The sequence below is a fragment of the Paralichthys olivaceus genome, chromosome 13 (genome assembly GCF_024713975.1).
Source record: "Paralichthys olivaceus isolate ysfri-2021 chromosome 13, ASM2471397v2, whole genome shotgun sequence".
NCBI classification, from domain to species: domain Eukaryota; kingdom Metazoa; phylum Chordata; class Actinopteri; order Pleuronectiformes; family Paralichthyidae; genus Paralichthys; species Paralichthys olivaceus.
Genome location: NC_091105.1, coordinates 7,976,720 through 7,989,278, shown reverse-complemented (window position 1 = coordinate 7,989,278; position 12,559 = coordinate 7,976,720). Strand labels below are relative to the sequence as shown.

Below are 12,559 nucleotides of genomic sequence, written 5' to 3'. Positions count from 1 at the left end.
AACAATGCCAAGCCTTAGTCTGAACTGATCTTTTGCTGGGCAAATACCTGCTTTGAAATGCTGCTGTAATATCACTGCCGAAAGATGTCAAGGGAGTGGGAAGTGCGAGTTCAGAGAAAGCACTATATGCCTGACAAGTCATATGGGATGTCTTCACAACCCTGATTTAGACATTACTACTTCTCCCTGGAGTTTTTTTAACCCACAGACACAAGCAGAAACACTGTGTGTCGAATTGCGGAGCCCTGATTGTATTCACACTCTTCTGAGCCAATTTGCACTGTAACAAAGCCTTTGTCTGATTTAAACAAACTTAAATGGCTTCTTTTAATGTGTGTTCAGTGGATCCGGAGTAAAAATGGTCACACGTGTAGGACTGACGTGCACTTATGCAGTGCCTGTGGTTGACAGAAGCGGAGAGGGGTGCCAATCTGTCCCCCTGCTCTTTGTTCATGGCTTCCAGGAGGAGTTGTCATTCCGCTGTGTCACTTTGTCACTCACTCAACCCGCTACCATCTCCTCCTCCTCCTCCTCACGTTCTTCATCCAATTTCCACCCTGCCTTCCTCAATCCATCATTACCACCCTCCCCTGCATGGCCTCCACCTGTTCTGCCTTGCGCACGACATTTACCGCTCCTTCAGAAATTGTGTGTGTGTGCGTGTCTTGCACCTTTCCCCCCCTGGCCCTACCTTGTGATTTGTGGCCGATCCCTTTGACAGACCCTCGCTGTTCAAGGACAGCACGAGGGGCAACGTGGCCGAGACGTTGGTGTGGCTGTGGGAATGTGGACAGGAGCAGCTCTGAGGGAAGAGGAAATGTCAGTGTAGAAGGAAACTCGGCAAACATGCGCGCGCACACACACACACACACACACACACACACACACACACACACACACACACACACACACACACACACACACACACACACACACACACTTGACTGTACTGACACCTCAATACTTTTACACACTTGACTGAGTACAGCTCAGACCAGCACCACTGACATCATCCAACCCCTGCCTTCTCTCCTTGTTTCTCTTCCCCTTTGTCGTTTTTCCTGGACATTACCGTTTCCTGTGTCTCCTTTTTATGCTCTCTCTATTGTTCTCCTTGCCCTGGCTCCGTGTTTCACACTGTTCTCTTTTTTTCCACCCCTCTCTCAACCATATTCCTTTTCTTCCCTTTTCTCCCTCCCCGCCTCTCCTCCCTCCTACAGAGCCCCCAGTGAACCCATCCAATGCTGGCGTGGTGGCGGGAGCTGTGATTGGCTCCCTGCTGGCTCTCCTTTTGGTCTCTGCTCTCATTGCCGTGCTTGTCACTCGTAGCCGCAGGCAACAGCAGGGCTACCGTGCAAATGGCGGCAGTGACCTGAAGACGCGCATATTTGGCGGAGGCAAGAAGGCCAGCAAGAATGGTACGAGTGGAGGAGCAGGGAGCGGCGGAGTCGGGGGCGGTAACAACAACGGGCCCATCTATGTTTACAACGAGAGCTCGTCCCACCAGGCCCTCGGAGAGAAAAACAACCACCACCAGCCTCTCACCATGGGAAGTCGGCCGGAAGTCGTCGCCACAACACCCACCGCCCAAGACATCCTGTTGAGCAATGAGTTAGATGACGCGGAGAGGAGGAAGTTTGATGAGCTGGAGGAGGAGGAGAGGTATGACCACTTCACTGGAGGGGCCCCCATCCTTCAGCTCCGCCCACACAGCGACCAGGATGATATGATCGGAGATTACATGGATGACGACATGGAGTCCCAGCGGGATGGCTCCGTCATCTCACGGACTGCAGTTTACGTATAGAGGAGGAGGAGACGGAAAGAGGAGAAAACGGAGTGATGAAGGATCCCTCATGAAGATTTTGTGGTTTCAGGATTCCTGTCTGATAGAAACGAGAAAATGATACCACTTTTATTTTTGAAAATTGATTTTAAATATATCTTATTATTAATCACAGCGCAGCCCCAGAATGAACTGACTGAACAGGAGGGTGTGGTGGGATGTTGTGAAAAAGAGTGTTGCTGATGTCTGGTCCCTGAGAGGTGAAAATCAAACAGAAAAGAAACAACCTGTCTCCCACCACTTCTGCTCATGTGATCACTCTCACTGGGACACTGACAAGGACTCTTGACAGAAAAAAGGAGAGAAACTATGTAGTGTAGGAGAAAAATAATGGAATCATGATACAAGCTTTGCTATAGAGGAAGCATTGCAAATGCATATTCACTCTTATCTTCACCAAAACCTTAGAAGGGGTTGTCAAGCACTTCAGTTTTGCTATTCACAGTCCTCCTGTGGGAAACCTTTTGTTTTGGTAAAGCGTTGTGCTCTGACAGCTGGTTGGTAGTTAGCAGCTAGCAATGGGTTTGTGGGAAAAACATCTAAAGGTATAGACAGTAACCATCAAGTGATTTTAGAAAAGAGAACAATGTGTTTTCTCACTTCTGCTGGCGAGTTCTCCTTTCCGCTCTCTCTCCACCTTCCTATCAAGAAAAATACAAACAACGGCAAACAATCCATCACAGTAGACACTTGAATTCACACAATTTAAAAATAATATTTTACCCTTATTTGCTGCACAAATGCAGTAGCTGCTGATTTTAACAAAGTAAGTTTGCAGAGTTGGAACCATGTTCTTTACAAGGTATTCAAACGCAAACTTTAGTGCTGTGCCTGGAGGTAAAAGATGGAAAACAAGAGATGAGGGAGTGAGATGTAGCCAATGTGACAGGGTCAAGGGATGGAGAGAGGGAGGCAGGAGGACTAGAGAGGAGCATGTCTCTTCTTTTCTCTTCCTCCTCGTCCTCGTCTCTTCGCAGCGCTCCTGACGGGAGGGACTTGATTGGTAATGAGCCGTGAAGTCGCTCGCTTTGCCGGGACCAACAGATTGCCACCACTTATCGTTTATGACGTGGCGATTGCACCCTCCTCCCACCTCTATCTCTCTATCATCCCTCCATCTCTCCCTCTCTTCACCCCTCTCTCTCTCTCTCTCTTCACCCCCCTCTCTCCCTCTCTCTCTCTCTCTCTCTCTCTCTCTCTCTCTCTCTCTCTCTCTCCAAGTGTTTATGGGGAGTTTATGATTTATCCAGGGCAGTGTCGAGGTCAGGGCCAGGGAGACCAGGGGAGTATTTTACTGCTCCTGATGTGTCAAACGGCCCACTTACTCTATTCCTGCCCAGCCTGCCCTGACATGCCAGGACTGACTAATCCACCTGGAGTGACCATGTTCACTCCAACGCACAGACTCTTGCCACCCTGCTCCCATACGAGGAGTAAATGGCCGGTTATAACCGAACCCCACCTCCAAAGTGTGACCGCGTCAGCTTCGATAGATTTTCAATGAGATCATGTAATATTTCTTTCCATTAACGGATGTTGTTAAATGTAGTGAATTGATCGGGAAACATAAAAGGTTGCTTCCGCACTAAAGCGATGGGAGTCATATTGACTCACAGGCAACAAGCAGTGAAAGAACCCTTTATGATGCAGCTTCAGGGCTGATTGTCCCCTGACTGTTAATTTATCCTTGTAACGAGCCACCTGAGGCCCACTCAAAGAAACATTGTTCTGCAGCTGCTGTGCACCGCTGTCTTTGAGGCTCAGTGTGTACACGTGCATGCATCACTGTATCTGCCACTGGATGACTGTGATGGACAATCTTGGAGAGAGGCTCCACTGCAGCTCCTCTAATCACGCTTTCCCTGGACCTCTAATCAACTCCCCTTTGACCCACTGGGAATCGGGGGGAGCGTGGTCGAGATGGCTGTATTGACCTCTGCGAAGGCCCAGCAAAGATCTGGGTCGCCGTGCGCTGCAGGTCACGAGGTCAAACGCAGGGGGACCCATTGCCAAGGGCAAGGATGACTGCACTTGCCCGCATTTCTTATCACGGCTTTTTCTACCCTTGAACTATAGATGTGAATAGAGTTGGACAGTCCTCGTTTGCCATTGTGATGGTTGTTAACCTTTAGAGAGGTGGAGGGAGACTAGGAGGCAGACGACAAAAATAGAGACAGCGTTTAGTGTTTGAGCGCCGTCTGGCATATTGTAAGCCGGTGTGTTCAACAGGATTATTGTCTAATGGCCTTAGTTTCTACATAAATGCAGCTCCTGTCAAACTGGGGTACGGAACATTTACCGAACACAGGTGATCTGTCGCAACCACTCAAAATAAAGATGCATTACTTATTTTTGCACTTGTGTGTGTCACCACTACAAAGAGTGTAATGAGGGTAATACTTGGGGTTAAGAAAAAAAAATTGTGACATGGGACAATACTGCTGTATGTACATTTTGGTGTCAGGTATCTGTGTACTATATATGTAAGCATTTTTATTTTTCTTGTGAAAATGTGGATATTTATGAAAAATGTAAATATCAGATCAATGGAGCCGGTGTTGCCCGTGCTGTGGAAGTGGTGATGAAGACCCCGTAAGGCCACATGTCTCAGAGGGCATCAGAATGTAACTTTTAATGAGTACCTCAGCAGTTTGGTTGTTTTTAACACACTGAACTGACTGAGCTTATTTTACCTGAAGCCTAAAATTATATATGCTTATATATTTGTTTTGTGCTAGATAGCATTGCCTGCATTTCCACACAAGTAGAGTTTTTTTTTTTTTTTTTTTTTGCACAGTTGGCTTCTCCCTCTCCTTGACAGATGCCCTGCACAATGCAAAAATACACACAGTACTCAAAACCTATCAGGTAGACTGTAACCACACTAGATGGTCTGTTTGTCTGTGTGTGTGTGTATGTGTGTGTCTGGTTGTCAGTGTGTGTTGTCCTGATGCTCTGGGGCTTTGGGACATCTCCCTCTTTGCCGTTGGGGCTGTAACCTGAATAGCCACCATTTTGTCACCACGGAAACCTGGCAAACTGGAGATATTGTTGTGCATTTTGAACACACACACACACACACGCACATATACATACATACTGTACATACACATCCACAGAATGCAGAGAAACATTCGCCCACACACAAAAAACCCTCAGTCACTCTCATTATGCTCACTCCCACAGCCAAACTGTGCAGAAGACACCTCATACCTGACAACTCTGCCATCTCCTGACACAAGCCCACACAAATACACACACAAAGCTGCGCACACACAAAAAGTTTTTTCCCTTCTTGCTCAGTGGCTCCGTCAGGACATATACTGTGTCCTGTTAGAGTGGAAAGAATCGCAGCACGATGCATTCCCCGCTCCACTGCTCTTCATTCCTGCAAATAGTCCAACCCTGTTTCTAAAACATTGACCAAGTAGAACAAACACAGCCACATACATTCAGGGATGCACACCTCTCACCTCCTGTCAGAGAAACAGACTTTTTAGGAAACAATTTGTACGTCCCACTTTTGTTCTACAGTTGAGATATAAGCTTCCATACAAAAAAAGTAAGAAAAAGCCACTGCGCTGACCTTCTCCTGCTGCTGCAGGATTCACTTTAGATTTACACAACTTCTTTCTCAGCTCCAAAGTCTTTTTTCCATTTTTCTCACTGCCACCTGCGGCACTGCGACCACCTCCACACAAACAAACAAACACACACTCTTGCCGCTAACCTCTGCACCCAAGTAAAACTTATCAGACAAAATGCTTTTAGAGAAATCCATGATACTGGTCTAGGTTCTAGCACAAGGTTCAGTTGTGAAACAGACCAATATCTTTTCTTTTTTCATTTTTTTTACCAGAAAGTCACATACTGTTGCTATTTCTTCGGCTCCACACATCTGATGACTAATCAAAGCCTTAACATCTCCCATAAAAGAAAAAAAAGAGAAAACCTTCCTGTGTACATAGTATAAATATATAAATATGTAGCAGAGGAAAATTACTAATTTATGGTGTCACGTTTGTGTATTTCTCAGTGACGGCAAGCATGAAGAATTTATTTTCTCCTATTACAGTTTCTCCTCTTTTCTGTTATTTTGCAGTGCTTTATAATTTATGTTTTCTGAGTGCTTTATTCATGACTGCTGCGCTGTGATTGCTGCCAAAACTGGCAAATGTGCTTCTTCTATACAAATGAACTGTACACATGTCGAAAACAGTCTTACCCCAAAATGTGCTTTTTATTATTGACTGCTCTGTGTAAAAGGTGTTTTCTTTTTTGTATTTTTTTATTTTTAATTAATTTTTTCTGTTCTTTTAAATTGACCGAATTACAGTTGTTGTCACTATTTTGTGTCAAGTCTTTCTATATTTTTTCGTATTTGGTTGCTATTAAAGACTTCTTGATTTTTGAAATGTTCCAGCGTTGCAGCGTGTGGTATCTGTTTCCCCTCGTCTTCCCTCTGCCTCTTTAACACTTAAGGTTATCGCGGCTGATTGAGGAGCCGGATTGAACTGAAGCGCCAGTCATTGATTCTCACTGATTAGATTTATAGATTAATTGATTGGGGTATGAAGTGGCCGCTCTGTTTCTTGTCACCCATCATTTTCACTCCAGACACAGAAACCTGCTGCTCTCTCTCATTTCCTGGTCGGGTTGTTTGCCTTATTTCAGTTTTGATAAATCTGTTCCAATACAAGTGAGATAACGGGCTTATGGGAAACTGAGCTCAGAAATAGGAGAAGCCATTTTGTAGGTTTCAGTTGTGCTGTAACTCCACCTCTTCCCAGTATCTCTGATTTGTATACGTATCCTGGTTGGTTGAAGTTAACTTGCTGCCTTGGTAACAGGTGTATGAAGAAGCATGCTGTAGTTGTTTAAAGGGCACATGTTTCAGATTTTTTTCGCCTGAACATGCCGATAATGAAGAGCACACGCACTCTTATTTTAAGATGTATAATCATTTCTTCACCGGGGCCTGAACACCTCTCAGGGAAACATTCTGCACAGACGCAGCGAGGAGAGAACAGAGTCGAGGAATGTTGCACTGTAGCTTCAGTGGTTTTCCTGCAGGGAGGCAGTTTGTGTTTTCAGTTGGGGAATGTGCAGGCCAAGCTGAAACTGGCTGAATGGAGCGCCTCTGAAAGGCTGCATTGTTTGAACTGTGTCAAAACCAAACTGGTTTGGTCAAATTTTAACAAAAGGGCACGGTAAGGGGTTGTCTGTGTGTATACAGGTTTATCTATGAATGTGGTGGCACATGAGTGCATGTGTCAGGTCATGCGTGTGTGTGTGCACCTGCCGTGTTTGGTTTACATACAATAACACCCTCTGTGTCCCCAGCGAAAGACAAAAATCAAGTTGTGTTGTTAACGTCCTCGTAACAGTGACAGTCGGTTTATGGCAGTGTGTCCTCGATGTGGCCATCGTGTATGTCTGTGTTTACATGTGTGTGTCATCCTGGCTCTTTGTCACAGTTCATTTTTGTAGCAAGCTTCTCCTGTCAATGCACAGCCATTTACTGTGAGTCCAGCCCACCATCTGGCCTCTCTAATTGCTTTGGATTTGATGCTGCTGAGATAGAGAGCACTTACACACAGACACACACTGACTCCTTTGGTTTTTCTAGCTGAATGTAAAAGACCTGGGCACAGCAGAAAATGCTTTTAAGCTGCAGATGAGAGTAAAAGCTTGTGCATCACTTGCATTTTTGCCTGCATTCATCAGAGGAAAAAGGTATGCACCTCATAAGTGGTGGCCCCGTGACGAGAAACCTGGTCAAAATGAATGCAGAGCAAATAACATGGATCTGAAGCCAAAGAGACAGCAGCTACGCAGAGCACCACCACTGTGTTGAATATTAGCTTACAGTGATGAGACATGGTGCAGTGCCCCTGGGCAAGACGGCTCGCTGGTAGTGGCCCTGTTTATTCCAAGTTGTGTGTGTGTGTGTGTATGTGTGTGTGTGTGTGTGTGCTTGGTGTCTTTGAGAGTGAGCGTGTTCTGTGGTCATGCAGTGTGTTCAGTTCATGTGTTTAGATACCCGCTGAGTGCTTCACTGGGTTGCATACAGTTTAGATCTCTATAGAATGTTTGCAAGTGTGAAAGTGACTATGGATTTAGGGAGTGTTAGCTCTACATTGAACTACTTGAATTATATCAGTGTTGATTAAACGTGTGTGTGTGTTGGGGGGGTTAGAGACACCCACTCTCGTCTGTATGCTGATAACTGCTAACGCACTGCTCCTCATTTAACCTCTCACCCTCCAGCTCCAGGCCTGACTAATAAATCCCAGAGTGAGTGATGAATCGCCAGGCCTGTTGCATGGATGTCTGAGTGATGGATGCAGTGACCTGGGCGTTCACGAGGATTAAAGCAAGTGTCTGCCTCTGACCCCAATTATGAAAGAAGCTTCCTGCATATTTTTTTATTGGCTCTAAAGCGCCTGGCTTCCTCTTTCTTTGCCTGCAGTGAAATTATCAAATCTCCAGCTACAGTTACTGGAATATTTGTATGTTTTAACAGACTGCGTGACCCTCGGCACAGAGACGAGGCAATTAAGGAGTTTTTATGGCGAAACAATGGAATGTACCGGCCAAGTCAGTCGGCCTGACCTCAATCCCAGCTCATGTTCATTTGCTGAAGAATAGATTGAAGGAGAAAAGCTCCTGAGGAGGGTGAGACGATGAAGATGGCTGCAGTATAAATCTGACAGAGCATCACAAGGAGAGATAACAAGTGTCTGCTGGGCTAGATGAGTTTTTCAGAGTTTAACTCCAGATGCTTTTTCTCCTCATACTGTACCATAAGACCAAGTGTCTACAGCTAGCACCTTTATATAGCTTCTCTTTGGCAAAGTGGTACTTTGAGCCAAATGCTCATGTCAGCATGCAATTATGCTCTCAGTGACAATACTGATGTTGAGCATGAAAGCGAACATGTAACAGCCAGAGGCCTGTTGTGAGGTTCTCTGTATATACGTCCTATTCTTGTGAACACCCTGAAGGAATTTCTTCAAATGTGGTAAAAACGTACAAAGACGAACTTATCATAATTTGGAGGTCAAAGGTCAAGGTTACTGTGACCTCACAAACCCTTGTTTGCCTCGAGGGAGTCATTTTAAATTTGGTAGAAACGTTCACTGGACTCAAAGACGACTTCATTCGATTTCAGTGGTCAAAGTTTGAGTCTGGGAAAAAAACATGTATGTGGACTGAAACTACACTGGTTGGCAGAGGATGATGATTTATCATTCTTTACATTTTCCAGTTCACGCTAACTAAGGGTGCTGGACACGTTTGACATCTTTTAAAGTACATGGTTTATTAAGTGTTGAACATATGTAAATGTTGGCAATAGATTTAAAATGTGGCTAAACCAAGATTATTAAACATTTAATGTAAGAGGCATTTCACTCAAAACAAAATGTGCACCACATGGTGAGGATCAATGCAGTCAGTAGGAATCATCTTCCAGGGATCATGAAAGTCTAAAAATTGAACATCAATCCATGTTGTCACTATGGAGACGTTTCAATGTGAAGGACCCACAGACCATCAAATAGGATTCAAATCATCACACTGCCGTTATTATGTCTTTCTGCACATTAATATAAAGACCCTCAAATGAATGATAATATAATCAATAATTAATATTAATTAATTAATTAAAGTAATAATAATGACTTTGATTTATAAAGTGTCTTTTAAGGTTTTCAAGGCTGCTTTACAGAGTGAGGAAATAATAGTCATTATTGTAACCTCACAGTAAAAAGTCTCAACTCAATGGTTTATGACTGTGCTGTATTTCCCACACTCAGTTGTTACTTTCACTGTTTATCTTGCACACATATCCTTGTTTCGTTTAAATAGAATTTAAATCAGTATATTTTAAACTTAATTTCACACTGTCTGAGCCAGATTATGACAGATTCCGTTGGTAAGAGACCAATTTGTTTTCTGGCCATGGTGGTTTACGGGCTTCTCAGTGGCTCAACGTGGTTCAGTCTGTGTTTTTGTTTTTGCGGAGAGGATTGGGATGATACTATCTGTTCTAATCTGTTTTCTTGTCTAAGTTTTGTTTTGTGGATCTTGTTTTCGGTGAATACTGGGAAGAACAGACACACACTCATCCATTGTTTACTCTTGAAACATGCACTGACTTTAAAATAGGGAGATTTAAATCTACCTGAATCATTATTGTATCAACCTAGAGAATATTGTTATTATGCCGAGCAACGCAGGTAAAAGCAAAGTGCAGTGGAAGTTACGATTGTAAATAATCACAGGAAATTGGAAATCATATTATCCTCTTCCCTTTGCGGTAAACTACAACATCCGATCTTCTGGCTTCTGGGCATTCAGTGTGTTTCTGCTGCTGCGCACGCACGCACACACGCACACACACACACACACACACACACACACACACACAGATAAATGCACATGCAGGCAGACAGACTGAAGTGGATGCTCCTGTTTCCCCTGGAGGCCACAGGGCGTTTACTCTTCCTGTCCTGTGCTGACAGGGGCTTGGAGGTAACAGGGTGGTTGCAGTACATTGTTGGACGGATGAGGCACGTCTCTCCCCGAGGTAGCACATTGGCCAACTGCTGGGAGGGCAGAGAAGGGCAGGGAGAGAGCGATAGAATGATGGTGGTGCTATGGAGGGAGGGCACAGAGGGCGTCCGTGATGTGTGGAGAGTGAGGAAGATGTGCGGGGCTGAGATCTGAGGCCTTGTGTTTTGGCAGAAGCTACAGAGAGCGAGCTGGTGTATAAATTTGACAGTGACTAATGCAAGATTGAATAAACAAGGAAAAGATGAGAGGAGGAGTTTGGGAGGATGGAGAGAGCAAAAGGGCGAAAATAAGAACAGAGGAAGGGAGGAGAAGCCTGATTAAAGATGGAGTGGAGACGGCTGAGCGAAGGGAGGAGGATGATGAGTGTTGAGTTGTTGCAGCTGTGTTGATTTAGTTTCTCCCAGATCACACATTGTGTGTGCGTGCACGCGTCTGTCTGTCCGTCTGTGTGTAACAGAGAGACGGAAAGAAGCTCTGACATCCTCAGAACGCCACTGACCTCAACGCATCTGCACAAACACCAACCTGGACCAGATGGAAGATGCTTGCGTGTTTGTGAGTTAAATAAGCTGCAAGAGGTCTTCATGCACTGACTTACCTGGAACAAATCCTGTTCTGGAAAATGAAAAACAAAGAACATTATGTGAATGCAGTATGACCACCAGGGAGTGTAGCTTTGAGCTAAGTGTGCACGTGTCTGTGTGTCTGTGTCAGTGTGTGTGTGTGTGTGTGTGTGTGTGTGTGGTGTGTGTGGTGTGTGTGTGGGTATGAATAAAAGAGATTTATATCAGGGAAAGAATGGTTTGTTGCTGCTACTAAGAATAGATTCTGTGACGGAAATGATTTTGATGCTGTATGCAAGCCTGTGTGTCTGTGTGTCTGTGTGTCTCTCATTTTGTGTATATTTGCCCTGGAGTGCATTGCAGATCAAATGCACTTGCTGTTTAATTCACCGTCTCAACAGGCAGCTCTTACAAAGTACATGCACGCACTGGCACACGCACGCCTGCATACACTCAGATCCAAACATACAGAATGAGAGATGAATATGAAGATAAAGAAAACAAAAAGCAAATACTTGGTGTGAGGGACTCGAGATTGTCTTCTGGGGACTGCCAAGTCGAGTAAATGCTGGATGATTGTGTTCATGTTCATTTGTGCATGTAACTGCTGTGCAGATGTTTGCCTGCCTGACAGTATGGAATATGCATGCAAATGTAGGCTCTGTTTCGTGTGTGGGAGTTTTACCGGAAGAAAGTTTCTGTTTGCTGTTGAATAAGTAATATTTGTACAGTGTATTTTCCTCCGTTAGTTTTTTGGATGTTGCATTAGAAATGAATTACACTATGACCCCTTCAGTTAAATTAATTTATGTCATGTTCACTATTGTCTGTGTGTGTCATTATATCAATGACAATATGCTCTGGTTTTGAAATTAATGAATGTGAGACAGAGCCATGCAGCCAAAAGCACATGTAATTTGAACAGACTGATGTTCAACTCTCATTTGCATTAGAAATAAATTAAGATAAGATGTCATCATCTCAAAATGTTCTACCTGCAACACCGAATATACAATACATATATATGTTTGCAATATATAAAGTATATTACTATAGTTCTACCAGACTAGCTATACATTTAACACTAATATTTTACATGTGTCACATATTACAATATAACAATACTGTTTTGCGACTATATTGTTATTATTGTATTCTTATATTATGTCATAAGATACATAATGAGTTGTTTATTATATGTACTTATAAAAATCCTATAATGACGGTATAGTTTATTTAACATAATATACATATATGCATATTCGCCACTAAATACTTGTCATCACCCTGCAGCTCTGTGTTCATGCATTGTCTGTATTTCCAGTGTAAGTGTGTTGGTACATACAGTGTGGTGAAGTAGGCGGGACTCTTGAGCCTTCATCAGCAGTCCACAGTGATTTTGATCTGCACTGGCCGGTTCCCCTGCAGAGTTCAAATCTTCTCTGCTTTCTTTGTTTGACGTGAAGTAACAGCCTCTAGTGCGGAGAGAACTGTCAGGACTTCATGAGATTGTGTGTGTGTGTGTGTGTGTGTGTGTGCGTGTGCGTGTGTGCGTGCGTGTGCGTGCGTG

General features: G+C 44.1%; 1 protein-coding gene across 3 annotated transcripts in view; it reads left to right on the top strand.

Moving 5' to 3' along the window:
* Positions 1 to 12,559, top strand: part of si:ch73-22o12.1 (nectin-2) — an 81,671-nt gene that overhangs the window by 42,902 nt on the left and 26,210 nt on the right. The window contains exon 7 of one of the 3 annotated variants that reach the window (XM_020093022.2): positions 1,221 to 6,266. The exons of the other annotated variants lie outside the window; for them this stretch is intronic. Within the exon in view, the coding sequence (XP_019948581.2) occupies positions 1,221 to 1,807 (587 nt within the window). The 3' untranslated portion in view covers positions 1,808 to 6,266. Of the gene's footprint in view, positions 1 to 1,220; positions 6,267 to 12,559 lie in introns of those variants that run through there. 3 annotated transcript variants of the gene reach the window in all.